General features: G+C 45.2%; 1 protein-coding gene across 19 annotated transcripts in view; it reads right to left on the reverse strand.

Annotated features, from left to right (window-relative positions):
* The window catches only part of LOC106586786 (peripheral plasma membrane protein CASK), a 236,097-nt gene extending 220,401 nt beyond the window's left edge, over positions 1-15,696 (reverse strand). For 6 of the 19 annotated variants that reach the window (XM_014174433.3, XM_014174430.3, XM_014174420.3 and 3 more), the window contains exon 1: positions 14,812-15,694. In XM_014174433.3, coding sequence (XP_014029908.1) covers positions 14,812-14,870 — 59 coding nt within the window. In that variant the 5' untranslated portion in view covers positions 14,871-15,694. Of the gene's footprint in view, positions 1-14,811 lie in introns of all 19 variants that reach the window. The other 13 variants (XM_014174427.3, XM_014174426.3, XM_045707386.2 and 10 more) reach the window with 5 other exon arrangements.
* Between the last annotated feature and the right edge of the window lie 8,248 nt (positions 15,697-23,944).

The following is a 23,944-nucleotide window of genomic DNA, read 5'->3' on the forward strand; positions in this document are numbered from 1 at the left end:
GGCGTACACATCATTTACAATCTGAAATGGTCCACCCACACAGACAGTGTGGTGAAGAAGGTGCAACAGCAGAGGCACAACAGCACCTCTTCAACCTCACAAACTTTTACAGATGCCCATTCAAGAGCATCCTGTCAGGCTGTATCACCGCCTGGTACGGCAACTGCACGGCCCAGAACCGCAAGTCTCTCCAGAGGCTGGTGCGGTCTGCACAACACATCACCGGGGGCCTGACCTCCAGTACATCTACAGCACCCGATGTAACAGGAAGGCCAAAAAGATCATCAAGGACATCAACCTTCTGAGCCACGGCCTGTTCACCCCACTATCATCCAGAAGGCAAGGTCTGTACAGGTGCATCAAAGCTGGGACAGAGAGACTGAAAAACAGCTTCTATCTCAATGCCATCAGACTGTTAAATAGCCATCACTAGCCGGCCTCCACCCGGTTACTCAACCCTGCACCTTAGAGGCAGCTGCCTTATATACATAGAGATGGAATCACTGGTCACTTTAATAATGGAACACTAGTGACTTTAATAATGTTTACATACTGCTTTACTCATTTCATATGTATATACTGTATTCTATTCTACTGTATTTTAGTCAAATACAGTCCGACATTGCTCGTCCTAATATTTATATATTTCTTAATTCCATTATTTTACTTTTATATTTGTGTGTATTATTGTGAATTGCTAGATACTACTGCACTGTTGGAGCTAGGAACACAAGCATTTTGCTACACCTGCAATAACATCTGCTAAATATGTGTATGTGACCAATACAATTAGATTTGATTTTGTGTGTGTGTTAGGGCTGACCCCATTTAGTCGACTGATCGATTGTTTGGTCGATAGGCTGTTGGTCAACTCAGATTTCTTTAGTTGAGCAGTAGCAAAAAAATATATATTTTCATGGTGTACAAGACACCTGTCTGAGTGGACTAATCCATTGTGGAAGCCATGGGGATGGCACAGTCCATCAACCTAAGACTTGTGCTACTGAAATTGTAAATTGTTAAATTACGTAAGAACAATGGTGCAACGCTAATAATTGTATTTTATTTTATAACAGATGAGCTTTCTCCCGCATTGGAAAGCGATCGCTGTCCGCGGTTCTGAAACACATCAGTCCACAGTTAAATTGGCACCTTTTCCTAGACCATGTTGCTATGTGCGTAATAGCAAATTTAACCAGCATATTGATGTTGAGGACAGCGGAGTTAGGAGACGAGAAAACTGCTCTTGCCTTAAATGTCTTTGAATAGTGAGGAGAGCGGAAACCCCAACTTAATTAGGTCTATAATCAATAGCCTAACTGTTAAATGTGCCTGGCTTTATAAATCATCCATATATATCAACTAAAAAATGACAGATCTTACTTCTGTTGCCTTTTTGAGTGTTTGTTTAATAGCCTACTGATTCCACAAGCACCAAGCCTCATGCAACCACATGTCGGATAAACAATTTCACAAATTCTTTGCTATGCTGTAATAAAGGCTTTACACGTTTTTTTTTACATTTTATTAGGACAGTCTTTCTGGTATTATTTAGTGTTGTTTACACTGTTCCAAATTGTCTGAAAAATAATATTTCTAATAATAACCCTCCATTTTCTTGATCTCCTTCTTATTGTTATTATGACTATTATTATTATGATCCTCATTATAATAATAAGTAATGTCGTTATCATTAGTAGGCTTGGTATAGCGGCCTTGTATAAACACCATCGAGCTGTAGGCCTAAAAGCACATCCTGTTAAGTCTTAATATCTTAACTTACTTAGGCCTATATTTCAATAGGCTACTTAGATAGACTACAGAACTGTATCTATCAATCAATCATTCATTCGTTCATGTCACACAGCATACAAGTCATTCATGATTTGAAATGCAATGAAGCATTTTAGTTTCAAAATAAAACAATAAAGCAAACCTGAATAATTACCACAAACAATAAACAAACAGTTCCATTTTGGAAATTGCATTCACGAATGAATGCGACTGTTTTTAGTCTTTGCTGCAATAAAGGGTTTACCAAAAAACATTACAACATACTCTCTGGTATGCTTATAATGTATTTAGTGTTGTTTATACTGTTACAAATGATATTGTAACCTGACAGCACATGTTTGGCACGCTGGGCTTGCTCCTTACCTTCTCCAGTATTTTCCACAACTAGTCAAATTTATTCAACACAACTGACTTCCCCTTTACCTCCTGAGCAATCAGTAAACATTCCCCCATTTCAAGTTTTTTAATCTGGGACAGCCCTAGTGTGTGTGTGTGTGTGTGTGTGTGTGTGTGTGTGTGTGTGTGTGTGTGTGTGTGTGTGTGTGTGTGTGTGTGGTGTGTGTGTGTGTGTGTGTGTGTGTGTGTGTGTGTGTGTGGTGTGTGTGTGTTTTCATTCCCCACTTTCTCCTCCTGGTATGTGGGTGATCTGCTTGTTGACTAATTCTGCACGTAGGACACACTCTGAGTGCAGCTGGAAGGTCATGAATTAATAATGCATTAATGAATGAGTCATCTGGTCAGACAACAGGACCTCCTATGCCTGCAGTCTCTGGACCACACACTCACACACAGACCGATACACAGACAACCCTCTCCTATTCGCCTACCACCCCAAAAAGAACATGGACGACGCAAGTGCCATTGAAATGCACACAGTCCTCACGCACCTGGACAAAAACAATGCATATGTGAGGATGATGTTCATCGACTACAGCTTGGCCTTCAATACCATAGTGCCCTCTAAGCTCACCACAAAGCTCACGGCCCTGGGACTGAACTCCTCCCTATGCAATTGGTTCACCTCCTCCACACTGATCCTCAACACGGGGGGCCCGCAAGGATGCGTCCTCAGTCCCCTCCTGTACTCCTGTATACCCACGACTGTGTGGCCTCACACAGTTCCAACGCCATCATCAAGTTCACTGACAAAACGACAGTAGTAGGTCTGAATACCAACAACAACGAGATGGCCTACAGAGAGGAGGTAGGCACTCTGATGGTGTGGTGCCAGGTCAAAAACGTCAAGTTCCTCGGCATACACATTTCTGAGGAGCTTAAATGGTCAAACCACACATACACCGTGGTGAAGAAGGCACAACAGCAACTCTTCAACTTAAGGAAACTGAAGAAATGTGGCATGTCTCAGAGGGCCGTCACAGTATTCGAAAGGAGCACCATCGAAAGCATACTGTTGAGCCGCATCACAGCCTGGTACGGCAACTCCACCGCCGCTGACCGCAAGGCGCTACAGAGGGTGGTACGCTCAGCCGAACGCACCATTGGGTGCACACTGCCTGCTCTCCAGGACACCGACAACACCAGGTGTCACAGGAAGGCCAAGAAGATCATCAGGGACCTCAGCCACCCGAGCCACGGCCTGTTCTCCCCTGCTTCCATCACTAAGACGCGAGCAGTATAGGAGCATCATTCTAAAACTAACAGACTGGCCTACAGTTTCTACCCCCAGACCATCAGGTTGCTGAATAGCCACCACTCGTCAGCTACTGCCCCCTGTCCCACTCCTGCCTCCTGGACTTCCTACTCCCGTGTCTCTGCCTGATACTTTCTGCCATGATTCACTGGTCTAAATCAGTGACAATGGCTCATCCTTCATCTCTTCATTATAGTAATCCATGTCCCTCCCTCTACATCTCCTCTCTTTACCTCCACTGAACTAGAATGCACTATGATGCACTAAAAAACTCAAGTTTCACTCAGCAGACAAGGGAGTAAAAACATCTCACAATATTAGGACACAGGCCTGTGGCCTCCTACCTCGTCCTGTGATGCTATTGTAGAAGACTGCTGTCAGTTGAGATGGAACGCAAACCAAAGACAGTGTCCCAGAGAGAGACCTCTCGGAAAATTACAATTCCAAATTCCGATCATGCCAGGGAAAAGCAATCAGACTGTTTGTGCGGTTATCTATAATGAAGCATTGGGGTTAGTGACCTGAAAAAGTGCTGCTGTCGCTAACAGTAGCATTAGCGACAGGGGAAGGGGGGTCTCAGTAGTCTACACTGGCTTCCTAAGCTTGCTACTAAGCTAAATCACATAACCAACTGGCAGACTGTCTCAAATGTTATGATGGGAATGGGAAAAATGTTTTATTGGGAAGGTGCCACAATGTTATGTTCCCGATATGTTCCTCAGAGGGATGTATGAAAATGCCGGAAGGAGCGTTTTACTTGTTGCTGCACACAGAGAGCTGCAGGAGGCTATGTTTTCATGGGCTTGACAAGAGGGATAAATATTTCAGAGCTGAATGTGAGAACACTGCGCTTGCGTCTATGGGTAATTGTACATGCTAAAACTACCCTCTCAGCAGATTTCCTTCTCCTATCCCCTCAGAAAACCCCAACGGAGAGGTTGTGCTTGACACACATTCAGGATGTTGGTCTCTCCTGAGGTCTAGGCTAGGGGCCATATTCAATCAAATCCAATATGTGGATGCTATTTCGGTGTGCATGGCAAATAATACATGCACAACACAAGAAATTTTAATTCTTATCAATGCAATAGACGTGGGATTTCTCTTAGCTATCATGTGACTATCTCCACACTGTGGGCCAGGGCCTCTGGATCCCAGTACCAAAGAGTGGGAGGCTCTGGTCCCCAATAGTGACATCTGTCAATGAGCTGTGCAACATCGCCAGAACGCTTCCGGGAACGCTTGCGAAACAGACCAGGCCGGGGATTGGGGTTTGAGAAGTCAAGTAAAATTCTTCCTTAGTTGTTAATTTTCTCGAAATCTAAAGGTACAACCTAGATTCAAGCCAATGTCTTAAGTAATTTAACATGTTATTACTCCAACCTCGTGAAAGTGACAAACTGACATGTTTTCATTTTCGTCAAAACAACTTTATATTGAAGGAGTGCATTTGATTGGACGGCCTGCACATGGGCAGTGTGGGGCGAGACGACCGTTAGACGCCATGACGTGTTTCTGCACACGTCGCCATGACATCACCTAAAATTGTGATCAAGGATTTGATTTCTATTGGAGAAGTTGATCTTCATACTGTATTGCCTTTGACCACACTGATGCTAATGCTAATGCTAATGCACTTGTGCTCTTCCATTACACTGTTTAACCCAAGCTAACATCAAACCCTTCACTTAGCATGGGTCAGTGTCTCTAGCACGCAGACACACACACACACACACACACACACACACACACACACACACACACACATACACACACACACACACACATTTTGGCTCTTTAAAGCCCCGAGTCCCTGACTAAGAATATAAAAACGCAAAAGCAATTCACTGTATTCACTTTAAAGTACAGTAGACCCACTTCACTGTGTGGTAAAGGACAAGGCCCATTGTTAAACCCGCAGTGAGGACATTGTTAAATACAGTGTCTTGCAAAAGTTTTCACTCCCCTTGGCAATTTTTCCTATTTTGTTGCATTACAACCTGTAATATAAATATACTGCTCAAAAAAATAAAGGGAACACTTAAACAACACATCCTAGATCTGAATGAAAGAAATAATCTTATTAAATACTTTTTTCTTTACATAGTTGAATGTGCTGACAACAAAATCACACAAAAATAATCAATGTAAATCCAATTTATCAACCCATGGAGGTCTGGATTTGGAGTCACACTCAAAATTAAAGTGGAAAACCACACTACAGGCTGATCCAACTTTGATGAAATGTCCTTAAAACAAGTCAAAATGAGGCTCAGTAGTGTGTGTGGCCTCCACGTGCCTGTATGACCTCCCTACAACGCCTGGGCATGCTCCTGATGAGGTGGCGGATGGTCTCCTGAGGGATCTCCTCCCAGACCTGGACTAAAGCATCCGCCAACTCCTGGACAGTCTGTGGTGCAACGTGGCGTTGGTGGATGGAGCGAGACATGATGTCCCAGATGTGCTCAATTGGATTCAGGTCTGGGGAACGGGCGGGCCAGTCCATAGCATCAATGCCTTCCTCTTGCAGGAACTGCTGACACACTCCAGCCACATGAGGTCTAGCATTGTCTTGCATTAGGAGGAACCCAGGGCCAACCGCACCAGCATATGGTCTCACAAGGGGTCTGAGGATCTCATCTCAGTACCTAATGGCAGTCAGGCTACCTCTGGCGAGCACATGGAGGGCTGTGCGGCACCCCAAAGAAATGCCACCCCACACCATGACTGACCCACCGCCAAACCGGTCATGCTGGAGGATGTTGCAGGCAGCAGAACGTTCTCCACGGCGTCTCCAGACTCTGTCACGTCTGTCACGTGCTCAGTGTGAACCTGCTTTCATCTGTGAAGAGCACAGGGCGCCAGTGGCGAATTTGCCAATCTTGGTGTTCTCTGGCAAATGCCAAACGTCCTGCACGGTGTTGGGCTGTAAGCACAACCCCCACCTGTGGACGTCGGGCCCTCATACCACCCTCATGGAGTCCGTTTCTGACCGTTTGAGCAGACACATGCACATTTGTGGCCTGCTGGAGGTCATTTTGCAGGGCTCTGGCAGTGCTTCTCCTGCTCCTCCTTGCACAAAGGCGGAGGTAGCGGTCCTGCTGCTGGGTTGTTGCCCTCCTACGGCCTCCTCCACGTCTCCTGATGTACTGGCCTGTCTCCTGGTAGCGCCTCCATGCTCTGGACACTACGCTGACAGACACAGCAAACATTCTTGCCACAGCTCGCATTGATGTGCCATCCTGGATGAGCTGCACTACCTGAGCCACTTGTGTGGGTTGTAGACTCCGTCTCATGCTACCACTAGAGTGAAAGCACCGCCAGCATTCAAAAGTGACCAAAACATCAGCCAGGAAGCATAGGAACTGAGAAGTGGTCTGTGGTCACCACCGGCAGAACCACTCCTTTATTGGGGGTATCTTGCTAATTGCCTATAATTTCCACCTGTTGTCTATTCCATTTGCACAACAGCATGTGAAATTTATTGTCAATCAGTGTTGCTTCCTAAGTGGACAGTTTGATTTCACAGAAGTGTGATTGACTTGGAGTTACATTGTGTTGTTTAAGTGTTCCCTTTATTTTTTTGAGCAGTGTAGATTTTTATTTGGATTTCATGTAATGGACATACACACAATTGTCCAAATTGTTTAAGTGAAATGAAAAAAATTACTTAAAAATAAGTAAATAAGTGTGTAAGTGTGTGTCAGGGTTTCTGTTAGACGGTAGTAGCCGGCTTTTGTCTGATAAAAAAGAAGAGGAAAAATCCCATTGGGAAATCAGGCTTTTTAGCCTCTTGAATGATGGAAATACCAGTCGATGGAAATACATTTGACTGCTCATGCTTATCGGTCTATAGGTAAATTAGTAACATTTTATGGAATTAAATTGGTGTGTGTGTAGGATACAGTATATTCATTATATATCTTATTTATCACACGCTTACAACATACAGATACAGAGCCTTTGAGTGTAAAATGCTGCAGCATCTCAAACATTCATCAGAAGGCAGGCTTCATCAGCGTGTCACACGCCACTTTGCAATGAGCTGAAGGCAGTAGGCTATGCCTACTTAATTGTTTGAAACCTGAACATTTTAAATCATATGAGGCATGTCTTATCTTGCTTCAAAGTAGCCTATTAGATCTCCTCTCGTTCTACATTTCTAACAGATATTTGAATCTCTATCACATGAAACCGTTTGTGTGAGAGTCGCCCTTTTGACACTGTGGTTTCCTGCCAGTTGCATTATGGAACAAACATTCACTTTTAGCCTACTGCCTTGTGCGCATTGCTGCGCTTATAATGTGAAGAAATAACAATTGATCAACATTTCAAGATAAATGTTCAGATCTGTTGCATCAGATTTTTTTCATGTAGCCTAGGCCTACTGGTTGTATAAATTTGGGATCTATCGTCCCATAACTGTCACAGTCTGTTTGGAATAGGCTAGTTCTTTCTCAAATAGGTCAACTTTTCTACTATGGGTGATAGTAGATTGACATAGGCTAGTGATTTTTCTGTTCGTTACTCGTCTTCTTATCTGAGGAAAAGTAAATGTGGACAGTTATTCTAACATCTTCAAAGTGCACATAAGAATTTGGTAAGAAGGACGGCAAATCGTTGCATCCTCAACTTGTATGTTCTCTTAATCTAAATGTGATTTGTTTCATTCTGAGCACTGTGGGTGGATGCCCTAATTAGGTTACGCACAGTGAGTGAGTGAGTGAGTGAGTGAGTGAGTGAGTGAGTGAGTGAGTGAGTGAGTGAGTGAGTGAGTGAGTGTAACATCTAGAAGATAAGCATCAAAAGCCTTTCTAATGAAATAAGGCGAAGTTCCAAACAGCAGTGTAATAGAATCAGCTCAACGCAACACTTTTTATTTTACAGTCCATCTTGGCACTGACACAATTTGCCTGAGCTGTCACAAAGTCCAAACATTAACATGCAACTCACCCACACACACACACACACCACCAGGCACACACACAACCAGACACACACACCCCCACATACACACACCACCAGGCACACACACCACCAGGCACACACACACACACACACACCCACACACACCACCAGACACACACACACACACACACACACACACACACACACACACACATACACACCACCAGACACACACACAGCCAGGCACACACACAACCAGACACACACACAGCCAGGCACACACACAACCAGACACACACACCCCCACATACACACACCACCAGGCACACACACACACACCACCAGTCACACACACACACACACACCACACACACACACACACATACAACCAGACACACACCCACACACACAACCAGACACACACCCCCCCACAACCCCCCCCCCACACACACACACACACACACACACACACACACACACCACCAGACACACACACACCACCAGACACACACACACCACCAGACACACACACACCACCAGACACACACACAACCAGACACACACACACACACACACACACAGACACACACCCACACACACCACCAGACACACACCCACACACAGGGTTCTGAGTTGATCTGAAGCCTGACTATAAAAGACTATAGCCTGGAGGTAAAGCACGTCTCAGAGTCAAACTAATGGACCTCTTCCTACCTTTACAAATTCCAAACACATCCCCCTTTTCCCTCCCTCCCTCTCCATCCCTTTCTCCGGACGTTGTATTGGGCAGTTCAATGCTGAGAAAATGTCTCAGTCCCTGGAGCAAAGCTGCATCAGGAAATTGAGTCTATCATAGTTCACGATTCAAAGACATTATGAAGGGCCGCTTAGAACAGCTGAAGATTTATTTTAAACAACTGATTGCGTCTCTCCTTGACACCAACAAACACCCCATAATATCTGGCCCTGTGCCTCCCTAAATTGTGGCATTGAACATTTCAGCAGACTTTTAGCCCTCCATAATTGGCTAGGAGACTATTGTAGCTCTGTGGGTGTAACATTTATTGACAATTTTGATACCTTCTGGAAACAAAGCTTGTTTTACAAGGAGGATAGGATCAACCCAAATCATTTAGGTTCCTGGATCCTTTCACAGCATTATAAGGCGTTGAGACAATGATTTATCAATGACCCAAGCCCAGCTCAGCTAATCCCTACCATTGTGTTGCTGAGTTGTCATAATGCTTCAGAAAATGTATATTATTCCAGGGGGGTTGGAAGACACAATGAAACTAGCCTAATTTATGTCCCTCTAACTGTCCTCAATGCCTACAGCTATTGTATGCAGTAGTCATGTGCCTATAAACCAGAGTTATACTGTTAGCACTGATGCGGTGTGCCCTAGTAGGAATTCCACTGTGTCCGGCTCACCCTTTACTAACATTAATAACATGAGCATGTCTACTTCTGCTAAGCTTCCCGGAAAAGTAATGAAAACAATCAAGCATTGCAAAAAAGTGCTAAAAATAGCCCACATTAACATATGTAGCTTAAGAAACAAAGTTAATGAAATCAATCATTTGCTAGTAACATACATTCATATATCTCTGAAACTCACTTAGATAATTGATTTGATGATACAGTGGTAGCAATACACGGTTAGAACATCTACAGAAAAGACAGAAATGCCAAAGGTGGAGGTGTTGCTATTTATATTCAGAACCACATTCCTGTAAAGCTTAGAGAGGATCTCATGTTAAATACTGTTGAAGTAATATGGCTACAGGTTCATCTGCCTCACCTAAAGCCCATTCTGGTGGGAAGCTGCTATAGACCACCAAGTGCTAACAGTAAGTATCTGGATAACATGAGTGAAATGCTTGATAATGTATGTGATATCAACAGAGAGGTATATTTTCTGGGCGATTTAAATATTGACTGGCTTTCATCAAGCTGCCCACTCAAGGAAAAGCTTCAAACTGTAACCAGGGCCTGCAACCTGGTTCAGGTTATCATTCAACCTACCAGCATAGTTACAAACAGCACAGGTAAGAAATCAGCAACATGTATTGATCACATCTTTACTAATGCTGCATAAATTTGCTTTAAAGCAGTATCCAAATCCATCGGATGTAGTGATCACAATATAGTAGCCATATCTATCCAAAGTTCCAAAGGCTGGGCCTAATATAGTGTATAAGAGGTCATATAAGAACTTTTGCAGTGATTCCTATGTTGTTGACGTAAAGAATATTTGTTGGTCCGTGGTGTGTAATGAAGAGCAACCAGATGCTGCACTTGACACATTTATGAAATGGCTTATTCAAGTTGCTAATAAGCATGCACCCATCAAGAAAATGACTGTAAAAACGGTTAAATCCCTGTAGATTGATGAGGAATTGAAAAATGGTATGGTTGAAAGGGATGAGACAAAAGGGACAGCAAATAAGTCTGGCTGCATAACCGATTCGCAAATATACTGCAAATTGACATGTGACTAAACTGAATAAAAAGAAGAAGAAACTATACTATGAAACAAAGATAAATGACATAAAGAATCATAGTAAAACGCTTTGGAGAACGACACATTGTTTTGTGTAAAGTGTTATGAAATGTAATTTCATGTAATATTTCAAATTGTACATAACTGCCTGGCCTTCCCTGTAGCTCAGTTGGTAGAGCATGGTGTTTGCAACACCAGGGTTGTGGGTTCGATTCCCATGGGGGGCCAGCACAGAAAAATAATGTATGAAATGAAATGTATGCATTCACTACTGTAAGTCGCTCTGGATAAGGGCGTCTGCTAAATGACTAAAATGTAAATGTAAATGCCTTAATGTGGATGGACCCCAGGAAGAGTAGCTGCTGCCAGCTCCTCACTCCCCTGCAAACTTGGTCTTGGGATAGCCGAAGGATGGATAGAGAGAATAGATCTAACAGCAACATGCCACACACACACACTCACTCACACACCAACACACATGCTGACAGACAGACAGGATTTGTGTGCAAGGTCAGTGTTCTAAAAATGAGAGCTTAGGCCAAATCCCGCTCATATATACACACACACACACCTAAATCTCGTTCACACACACATACCCTAGGATAGCACACTTCAGAAACCCTACTATTCCCCACACAGTCAGTGCTAAGCTGATCTATATATATGCCTATATAGGCCCTACATACACTATATATACAAAAGTACGTGGACACCCCTTCAAATTAGTGGATTTGGCTATTTCAGCCACACCTATTGCTGACATGTGTATAAAATCAAGCACACGGCCATGCAATCTCCATAAACAAACACTGTCAGTAGAATGGCCTTACTGAAGAGCTCAGTGACTTTCAAAGTGGCACCGTCATAAGATGCCATCTTTCCAAAAAGTCAGTTCTTAAAATTTCTGCCCTGCTAGAGCTGCCCCAGTCAACTGTAAGTGCTGTTATTGTGAAGTGGAAACGTCTAGGAGCAACAACGGCTCAGCCACGAAGTGGTAGGCCACACATGTTCACAGAATGGGACAACACTCACTACCGAGTTCCAAAGTGTCTCTGGAAGCAATGTCAGCACAATAACTGTTCGTCGTGAGCTTCATGAAACGGGTTTCCACAAGCCTAAGATCACTATGCGCAATGCCAAGCATCGGCTGGAGTGGTGTAAAGCTTGTGGTGTAAAGCTTGGTGGAGGTGGAATAATGGTCTGGTACTGGGTCTGGCTGGGCTGGGACTGGGTCTGGGCTGGGATGCACTGGGCTGGTACTGGGCTGGGATGGGCAGGTATTGGGATTGGGACTGGGAATGAGCTGGGATGGGATGGGCCTGGGCTGGTACTGGGCTGGGCTGGTACTGGGCTGGGACTGGACTGGTACTGGGTCTGGGCTGGAATGGGCTGGTACTCGGCTGGGACTGGGACTGGGCTGGTACTGGGCTGGTGCTGGGATGGGATGTGCTGGGACGGGGCTGGTACTGGGCTGAGACTGGGCTGGGACTGGGCTGGTACTGGGCTGGGATGGGCTGGGATGGGCAGGTATTGGGATTGGGACTGGGACTGGGAATGAGCTGGGATGGGATGGGCCTGGGCTGGTAGTGGGCTGGGCTGGTACTGGGCTGGGACTGGGCTGGTCCTGGGTCTGGGCTGGAATGGGCTGGTACTCGGCTGGGCCTGGGACTGGGCTGGTACTGGGCTGGTGCTGGGATGGGATGTGCTGGGACGGGGCTGGTACTGGGCTGAGACTGGGCTGGGACTGGGCTGGGACTGGGATGGGCTGATACTGTGATGGGCTGATACTGGGACTTGGAAGGGCTGGTGCTGGGATCAGACTGGGACTGGGATGGGCTGGTAATGGGACTGGGCTGGTACTGGGTGGCGATTGGATTGGGCCTGGATTGGGGCTAGGTTGGGACTGGATTGGGACTACGTTGGGACTGGATTGAGACTGGGTTGGGACTGGATTGGGACTAGACTGGGACTGGATTGAGACTGGATTGGGCCTGGATTGGGACTGGGGATGGATTGGTACTGAGCTGGGACTAATTGGGACTGGATTGGGGTGGGACTGGGCTGGTACTGGTTTGGGCTTGGCAGGCCTGGTACTGAGCTGGGACTGCGCTGGTACTGGGTCTGGGCTAGGATGGGCTGGGGCTGGGCTGGGACTGGGATGGGCTGGGACTGTGGAATGGGGCTGGGATGGGCTGGGACTGTGGAATGGGGCTGGGATGGGCTTGTACTGGGACTGGGGTGGGCTGGTACTGGGATGAGACTGGGGATGGGACTGGGCTGGGACTGGGACTGGGATGGGCTGGTACTGGGACTGGGATGGGCTGGGACAGGGCTGATGCTGGGATGGGCTGATATGGGCTAGGATGGGCAGGGACTGGGCTGGTGCTGGGATGGGCTGGTAATGGGACTAGGGTGGGACTAATTGGGGCTGGACTGGTACTGGGACTGGACTAGGATGATAGCATGGTAAACTATCCCCAATCCTGATCCCCAATCCTGACTAGGCTACATGTAGGCCCAGTCAGTACACACAATGGTCACACACACACACACACACACACACACACACACACACACACACACACACACACACACACACACACACACACACACACACACAAACACACACACACACACACACACACACACACACACACACACACACACACACACACACACACACTAAATAGCAGGTACTTCCTGGGCCCTAAACAAGACCCTGTCAGTGTGTTCTCAATTTCTCACACAGGTTTCAGGCCTGCCTAAACTTGTTACAGAAGGCCCAGTGCCTAGTCAGTACACACAATAGTCTCTCTCTCTCTCTCTCACACACACACACACACACACACACACACACACACACACACACACACACACACACACACACACACACACACACTTGGAACATAACCTGATCCTGTCAATATGATGATTAACGTGTGGGAAAGGCACTTGTTAACCGCCTGAAAACCTATTATCCTAGATATAATGTACTGTTGTTTAGAGTCATGCAATGGCAGGCTCTTTCCCATTTGTGTAATTACAACAAAAAACGAATTCCCATTACTACGTAATTACAGTGGAACTATTATGCAAATAACCGAGTGGAGAAGACACTAAGGCCAGGATTGAAAAGACAGACAGACACAGACAGACAGACAGACAGACAGACAGACAGACAGACAGACAGACAGACAGACAGACAGACAGACAGACAGACAGACAGACAGACAGACAGACAGACAGACAGACAGACAGACATGGTTGTAATGTATTGGGACTTCATGACTGCTGAACCACTGAACCACATTCTTCATCGTCCTCCTACACTGGGAGACTCATACCCACAAGCATCTGTGAAAGGAGGCTCAATACAACAGAATAAACAGAATAGAATAGAACGGTGCTGTCACTGCAGGAAAATGCAAGCAACTACAACACAAGACTAAGAGGGAAGATAAATTCATCCACAGAGAAGTAATCATGCATTTTCACTGGCTCTGAGATAATTAGATTTCTTGAGAGTGAGCAAATGAGGAAGAGGTTATATCTTCACAATAACTGCATGTAGCCTAGTCACAACTGCAAATGACAATATGTCAGTATATGACACATGCTATTGTCTCATACCTTTAAGAAATCACAGGCCATTACTTAGCTGACAATGCCAATAGAGGAATGCTAGAAGAACACTTGTATCTTCCACAGGAGATTGAAAGCTATGAATTAAATGGTGTAATTTAGATTTGGTAATATGCACTACAGCTCAGCTGTCATGTCCAATGCAGTGTGTGTGCGTCCACTTTCCACCAAACCATGATGAACTGTGAAGTGCCTGCCTTTCATGTTGTCACACGCACGCGTACACACACACACACACACACACACACACACACACCTAAAAAGGAGATACAATGTAACTGCAGCGTGCAATACAAGGCAACGTGACACTTACTTTCCAATGACCTCACACAGCTCGTAGACATCTTCAAACAGCACGTCGTCGTCTGCCATGGTCCGACGGGGCTGGGGAAATAATTCCCCCCAAATCCGTCCTGAAACGTATATTCCCAAAGCAAATAACCACAACTGACGTTAAATAGGTGTAAACACAAACTCGTTATGTTCCCCGTAGTCTAGGCTACTTGAAGCTTAGACTAATCACCAAGTAGTTGGGAATAAAGATTACCCAAATTCCAATGGGTGGAAAATTATTGTTACCCCAAAACGATGCGACTCTGCGAGTGGTTCGGCTACAGGGCGACGCTTCAAGGCAACGTGAGTTCTTCAATAATCCCTTTGGCTGTCTCCGGTTCGGCCCCGCCTTGCCCGGGTTTCCCCGTTTCCTACCTAGGCTACTTTCCTCGGAGCATACGGTGGGAATGTCAAACGTTATAAACAACCCGAGTTGCGTGCCCGTCCGCTGATCCACGGTATTCAACAGTCCAGAACGCACGTAGCCTACAACCCGCTGCAAAAACTACAGCTGACTCTGTGTAGCTTGTTGAGTTGAAAAACAAAACGAGCTATTTACTGTAAATACTGTTATTTTAAAGAACACATCCGAATACTGTACATTCTTCACATACCAAAAGAGGTGAAAAGGTTATATAGTTTTGTCGCCCTTGAAAAGCGCGCATGGTGCCCGTACACACGCGACTCGATCAGGTAGGTAAAACTATATATTGGAAATGGGATTCGGACAGAGGATCACTAGCCTCTCTCTCTCTCTCTCTCTCTCTCTCTCTCTCTCTCTCTCTCTCTCTTTCTCTCGCTCTCTCTTTCACTTTGTCGTTGCTCCAATTTTCCTCTCTCTGTCGCTCCCTTCATATACAGTCATTGGTAGCTCCTCTTTCAGAGAGCTTCCAGAATGACAAAGCTCCTCCCACCCAAGGTTATGAAACTGCTCCGCTCTCCTCCATTACGGTTCCGCAGGAGCGGCTGCGTTCCGGGATCACCATTGAAACATACGGTGCTTGAGCCAAGATGACGAAGCGGGAGCGCTGAATTGTTTTTTTTTTGTCCCAGTTTCTTGATTCACAGTTTCTTGATTCACACTAACCGCAAATTAGAAGGCGCAACAATCCAAAGTGCGAAAGACAGCCCAGCACGCACTAGTTGGCATTTAAAAGCCTACTTAAGAATTCTTGAACTCAAACAGAACTCATGCTATGCAATAGAATGGGCATAATACATTGATACTATAATAACATAACTATAACAACAGCCTTTTTGTGTATTGGTTTTGTCAAAAGGGAGACCTGGAAAAGAGTAGCCTAGACCTCAACAAGTTGACTGAAGCGAAAATAGGCTGGTACCCAGTCTATAGTAAAATAACGTGATTCGGATGATGAGAAAACAGCAAGGCTATTATACACTGCTCAAAAAAAATAAAGGGAACACTTAAACAACACATCCTAGATCTGAATGAAAGAAATAATCTTATTAAATACTTTTTTCTTTACATAGAATGTGCTGACAACAAAATCACACAAAAATAATCAATGGAAATCCAATTTATCAACCCATGGAGGTCTGGATTTGGAGTCACACTCAAAATGAAAGTGGAAAACCACACTACAGGCTGATCCAACTTTGATGTAATGTCCTTAAAACAAGTCAAAATGAGGCTCAGTAGTGTGTGTGGCCTCCACGTGCCTGTATGACCTCCCTACAATGCCTGGGCATGCTCCTGATGAGGTGGCGGATGGTCTCCTGAGGGATCTCCTCCCAGACCTGGACTAAAGCATCCGCCAACTCCTGGACAGTCTGTGGTGCAACGTGGCGTTGGTGGATGGAGCGAGACATGATGTCCCAGATGTGCTCAATTGGATTCAGGTCTGGGGAACGGGCGGGCCAGTCCATAGCATCAATGCCTTCCTCTTGCAGGAACTGCTGACACACTCCAGCCACATGAGGTCTAGCATTGTCTTGCATTAGGAGGAACCCAGGGCCAACCGCACCAGCATATGGTCTCACAAGGGGTCTGAGGATCTCATCTCGGTACCTAATGGCAGTCAGGCTACCTCTGGCGAGCACATGGAGGGTTGTGCGGCACCCCAAAGAAATGCCACCCCATAGCATGACTGACCCACCGCCAAACCGGTCATGCTGGAAGATGTTGCAGGCAGCAGAACGTTCTCCACGACATCGCCAGACTCTGTCACGTCTGTCACGTGCTCAGTGTGAACCTGCTTTCATCTGTGAAGAGCACAGGGCGCCAGTGGCGAATTTGCCAATCTTGGTGTTCTCTGGCAAATGCCAAACGTCCTGCACGGTGTTGGGCTGTAAGCACAACCCTCACTTGTGGACGTCGGGCCTTCATACCACCCTCATGGAGTCTGTTTCTGACCGTTTGAGCAGACACATGCACATTTGTGGCCTGCTGGAGGTCATTTTGCAGGGCTCTGGCAGTGCTCCTCCTGGTCCTCCTTGCACAAAGGCGGAGGTAGCGGTCCTGCTGCTGGATTGTTTCCCTCCTACGGCCTCCTCCACGTCTCCTGATGTACTGACCTGTCTCCTGGTAGCGTCTCCATGCTCTGGACACTACGCTGACAGACACAGCAAACCTTCTTGCCACAGCTCGCATTGATGTGCCATCCTGGATGAGCTGCACTACCTGAGCCACTTGTGTGGGTTGTAGACTCCGTCTCATGCTACCACTAGAGTGAAAGCACCGCCAGCATTCAAAAGTGACCAAAACATCAGCCAGGAAGCATAGGAACTGAGAAGTGGTCTGTGGTCTCCACCTGCAGAACCACTCCTTTATTGGGGGTGTCTTGCTTATTGCCTATAATTTCCACCTGTTGTCTATTCCATTTGCACAACAGCATGTGAAATGTATTGTCAATCAGTGTTGCTTCCTAAGTGGACAGTTTGATTTCACAGAAGTGTGATTGACTTGGAGTTTACATTGTGTTGTTTAAGTGTTCCCTTTATTTTTTTGAGCAGTATATATAAATCATCTGAAAACTCAGACACTGCTAGAACGCCATCACAGAGAGCGCTAGTGCATTGATTGTTCCATTAGGTATTTAATTAAGGAGTAGGGTGTCTGGTGGAAGACTTGTGTACATAGAGTGAAGTGAAATCAATTCAATTTCAATTTAAGGGCTACATATGTTAACATTGCCAAAGGAATTGAAATAGATAATGAACAAAAGTGAAATAAAGAATACAAAATTAACAGTGAACATTACACTCACAGAAGTTCCAAAATAATAAAGACATTTCAAATGTCACAGTGTTTTAATGATGTGTAAATAGTTGAAGTTCAAAAGCGAAAATAAATAAACATAAATATGGTTTGTATTTACAATGATGTTTGTTTTTCACTGGTTGCCCCTTTCTTGTGGCAACAGGTCACAAATCTTGCTGCTGTGATGGCACACTGTGGTATTTCCCCAAGTAGATATGGTAGTTTATCAAAATTGGGTTTGTTTTCCAATTCTTTGTGGATTTGTGTAATCTGAGGGAAATATGTGTCTCTAATATGGTCATAGATTTGGCAGGAGGTTAGGAAGTGCAGCTTAGTTCACCTCATTTTTTGGGCAGTGTGCACATAGGCTGTCTTCTCTTGAGAGCCAGGTCTGCCTACGACGGCCTTTCTCAATAGCAAGGCTATGCTCACTGAGTCTGTACACAGTCAAAGCGTTCCTTAAGTTTGGGTCAGTCACAGTGGTCAAGTATTCTGCCACTGTGTACTCTCTGTTTAAGGCCAAATAGCATTCATAGTAATTATCTTTTTGTTTTTTCATGATTTGGTTGGGTCTAATTGTGTTGCTGTCCTGGGGCTCTGTGGGGTCTGTTTGTGTTTGTGAACAGAGCCCCAGGATCAGCTTGCTTAGGGGGCTCTTCTCCAGGTTCATCTCTCTGTAGGGGATGGCTTTGTTATGGATGGTTTTTGAATCACTTCCTTTTAGGTGGTCTCTCTCTCTCTCTCTGTGGTTGCCCCTACTATAACATTGATGTCCATTCTAAATTGATCATACCCATTTGGCGACAAAACACACCCACCTCTCACACACACACACACAATACACACACACACTGCATAACCGGTAATTCCTGGGCCCTAAACAAGCCCGCACCTGATTGGCTAATTAAGGCAGAGTGAATAGTTAGGGAGTGTTGTCTAGCTCCAGACAAGATTTTTGTTGTCCAGAAAAAAAGGTTTAGTTTAGTTCTATTCCAAACAATCTCCAGAGAGAACTCTGCTTTTGTAAACATTGACTGTGGGAGCAATGAAAGATGCTTATTTTACATGTCATCAGGCATCACACATGCACGCACACACACACACACACACACACACACACACACACACACACCACACACACACACACACACACACACACACACAGACACACACACACACACACACACACACACACACACACACACTGTCACGGCTGTCGTAGAGAGTAGCGGACCAAAGTACAGCGTGTGTGTAGTTCCACATTATATTTACTCTGTGAAACTCATGCAATACATCAAAATAACTGAATAGACAAAAACAACAAACCGTGACGAAGAGAAGAACAAACACTACTCAAAAATAATCACCCACAAAAAAACAGGAAAAACACGCTACTTAAATATGATCTCCAATTAGAGACAACGAGGACCAGCTGCCTCCAATTGGAGATCATCCCAATTACCCCCCCCCCCCCCCAAAGGTGCGGACTCCGACCACACCTAAACACAACAACAACCCCCCCCCCCCAAAAAAAAGGTGGGGTAGGGTGGGTGACAATTGTCTATGGCAGCTCTGGTGCAGTACACAGAACCTTACTATCTAGAACCTAAGAACATAGAAATAGAAAACATAGAAAAACACAAAACACCCCCTGTCACGCCATGCACTAGTCTACCATAGAAAATAAAATCTTACTATGGTCAGGACATGACACACACACATACACACACACACACACACACACACACACACACACACACACACACACACACACACACACACACACACACACACACACACACACACACACACACACACACACACACTTAAATCACTCAGCAAGGACAATGTCTGCACATTTTACATTATGGCCTCTGTTGATGATAGTCTGATGCAAATTGGCCTGTTACTTTCACACTCTGATAGAGAGTGAGAGAGAATGAGTGTGAGGGAGGGACCAGCAAACTAACAGAGAGGGAGGGAACAGCAAACTAACAGAGAGGGAGGGACCAGCAAACTAACAGAGATTGGGAGGGACCAGCAAACTAACAGAGAGTGGGAGGGACCAGCAAACTAACAGAGATTGGGAGGGACCAGCAAACTAACAGAGATTGGGAGGGACCAGCAAACTAACAGAGATTGGGAGGGACCAGCAAACTAACAGAGATTGGGAGGGACCAGCAAACTAACAGAGATTGGGAGGGACCAGCAAACTAACAGAGATTGGGAGGGACCAGCAAACTAACAGAGAGGGAGGGACCAGCAAACTAACAGAGATTGGGAGGGACCAGCAAACTAACAGAGATTGGGAGGGACCAGCAAACTAACAGAGATTGGGAGGGAACAGCAAACTAACAGAGAGGGAGGGACCAGCAAACTAACAGAGAAGGAGGGAGAGACCAGCAAACTAACAGAGAGGGAGGGACCAGCAAACTAACAGAGATTGGGAGGGACCAGCAAACTAACAGAGATTGGGAGGGACCAGCAAACTAACAGAGATTGGGAGGGACCAGCAAACTAACAGAGATTGGGAGGGACCAGCAAACTAACAGAGAGGGAGGGACCAGCAAACTAACAGAGAGGGAGGGACCAGCAAACTAACAGAGAGGGAGGGACCAGCAAACTAACAGAGAGGGAGGTACCAGCAAACTAACAGAGATTCGGAAGGACAAACACACTAACAGAGAGGGAGGGACCTACCTGAATTTGTCCAATAAGATATGCTTGTTTTAATTTGCATTTCATTTTTTGCAAAACACTCTTCTACACTGTGCGCAGATTAAAAAAAAACAATCTGACAGAAACATGATTTTGAACCGTCGTCCATCTCAGAATTCCAAGATGGAAACTTTGGTATCATCCTTGAGCTCCGACTTCTCTAACCTGAAGAACACTGACGTCACGATTTTTCCCAGTCTGAGGTATTTTTTGGCTGAGTACCCAGTTGTCTTGAACGCGCCAATAGATACAGCCTAATCTCGGAACCCAGAACCAAATTCTCACGTGAACACTGGCCTCCTGACTGCTAATTATGGAGGGAGAGACTAGATACAGCCATGCCTTAGTGAATGTATTTTGTCTGTAATGTCTTTTTCTTCATATGTCGGACCCAAGTAAGACTAGCTGTCGCCATTGGCGTCGGCTAATGGGGATCCTAATAAATAAAATAAATCTAAATCAGTCCCTCACTGTCCCATTTCTACCATTCAGCCACATGCCCTAGCATCAGATCAGTCCCTCACTGTCCCATTTCTACCATTCAGCCACATTCCCTAGCATCAGATCAGTCCCTCACTGTCCCATTTCTACCATTCAGCCACATTCCCTAGCATCAGATCAGTCCCTCACTGTCCCATTTCTACCATTCAGCCACATTCCCTAGCATCAGATCAGTCCCTCACTGTCCCATTTCTACCATTCAGCCACATTCCCTAGCATCAGATCAGTCCCTCACTGTCCCATTTCTACCATTCAGCCACATTCCCTAGATTCAGATCAGTCCCTCACTGTCCCATTTCTACCATTCAGCCACATTCCCTAGCATCAGCAGTCTTTTATAGATGCTTGACATATCATTTATAAGTCAAATCATGAATTGTGATGTAAAAGGTCCTTTCGTCTGGTTCTTTGTCCTGTGATATCCTGCATATTCAACGGGGTTTGGATCTTATTATTCTGTGAAATAAAGATTTAAGTGCCTTTGAATGGGGTGCGGTAGTAGGTGCCAGGCGCACTGGTTTGAGTGTGTGAAGAACTGCAATCCTGCTGGGTTTTTCACCCTCAACAGTTTCCCATGTGTATCAAGAATTGTCCACCTCCCAAAGGACATCCAGTCAATTTGACACAACTGTGGGAAGCATTGGAGTCAACATAGGGCCAGCATCCCTGTGGGACACTTTTGACACCTTGTAGAGTCCATCCCCCTACATCTCACAGGGAGAGAGAGGATCAGAGCTGGCCCCACTGTGGTGCTCTGCCTCTGGGTTCTATCTTCCCTCGCTCCCCCTCTCTTCTCTTCTCATCTCCTTTCTCCACCTCTCCTCTCTTCCACACAGGAGCTCTGATCTCCTGTGCCTTCAAAGGGTGAACGTGCTTGAGAGGTGTGTGTGAGAGAGAGAGAGAGAGAGAGAGACAGAGAGAGAGAGAGAGAGTGTTTGTGTTTCTGTCTCTGTGTCTGTATTTGTGTGTGCACTGTAAATGTGTATGTATGCGTGTGTGAGGGTGTGAGATAGAGAGAGAGTGTGTTTGTGTGTGCAGTGTGTCGTGCAGTGTGTCTGTACGTGTGCACTGTGTATTTGTCTTTGTGTATTTGTGCACTGTGTATGTGTGTGTATGCATGTCTGCGTATCTGTGAGTAAATATCATGCGTCCTGCTTTCAGGGTGTTTAACAAAGTAGGTTACCCTACACCGGAGGGGACTCAAATCTAACCCAAGCACTAAACACCAACATCACCGCGCTACTGTTTACTTAACTGTATATGCTAGAAATATAGTTTGATTTATTCTTTATTAACATATGTTAGAGCTTGGCCTTAGCATATATCTGATGTACAATTCATTTTAACCAGGCTTATTTCTGATCAAAAGATTGGATGACGCACTACTTTGCATAATTGTATTCATTTTTCTTTCTTGGTATGGTGTTTCAATCTCGCCCCTACTGTAGGTGAGACATTTTTCAGGAGCGGAGTGAATTGTTCTTCTTCTCTACTAAGAGGATTGGAAAAAACAATGCTGAATCTCAATTGCATATACCTCATGTCCTCTCTCCAAGCCTCATTCTAAAAACCGATTGGATGAGAAAGCCAGAGGTCCTTCCCCTCTGACCTTCTCCTCCAATGGGTATTGAGAAGGAGGCGAGGAGAGAGGATGTGAGGAGTATGCAATTGAGATTCTCCCCTGAAATTCCTTGTGTCCTTCTTGCCTCCTCAAAACCCATTGGAGGTCTGGGAGGAGGAACCTCTGATCTGATATTCCAATATGCTTAGAGAAGGAGACGAAGAGGGAGGACATGAGGAATCAAGAAACTGCAATTGTGATTCACTCCAAGAGTGTTGCACAGGGAGGCATCATTCTTGACTTGAGGAAATGCATTGTTGGAGGGTTTTATTATTAGCCTATAGGACTGTGCCCTGCAGTCGCCTACACTCCTTATAGAACCAAAAAGGGTTCCATCACTTGCTTCATATATGCTAAGAATACCACTCAAACAGATCCACAGATGATCTCTACTGCACTCCACACCGCCCTTTCCCACTTCGACAAAAGGAACACCTACGTGAGAATGCTGTTCATTGACTACAGCTCAGCATTTAACACCATAGTGCCCATCACTAAGCTAAGGATCCATTCAACTCCCTCTTTTACACTGCTGCTACTCTCTGTTTATCATCTATGCATAGTCATCTATGCACACTTTAATTATACCAACATATGTTTTGAGGATGAGAACCCAGCAGCCCTCCAGTTGTCATTTCAATTCCACCCATTTTTTCCAGCACCCAACCTGGGATTCAAACCGGCCACCTTTCAGCTACAGGTCCAACTCCTTAGCCACTGGGCTACCTAACGCCAGGACAGTGTCAGTTGTTGCCTGACTGCTTCCAGAAATTAAGAAAAAATGAGCAAAACATGGGTTAATCTTTAGAAATAAGCATGAGTTTATCTGCCAAAATGAAGACAAAATGTTATGCAGACATAATTATTATGATTAGGCAGGGCAAACCCATTTGAGTGATTTCTGGTATATCATCAAAATAAATCAATCAGTTTTTACCAGATTAAGTACAACCCCATTGGAAATTAATGTTGAAAATTCAATTTATATTCCTAAAACTTAAGTTGAAAATGACGCTGTCGCTGCCTCCTGTTGACAAGACATGATAGACA

Source organism: Salmo salar, chromosome 25 (genome assembly GCF_965601325.2).
Source record: "Salmo salar chromosome 25, fSalSal1, whole genome shotgun sequence".
Taxonomy (NCBI): domain Eukaryota; kingdom Metazoa; phylum Chordata; class Actinopteri; order Salmoniformes; family Salmonidae; genus Salmo; species Salmo salar.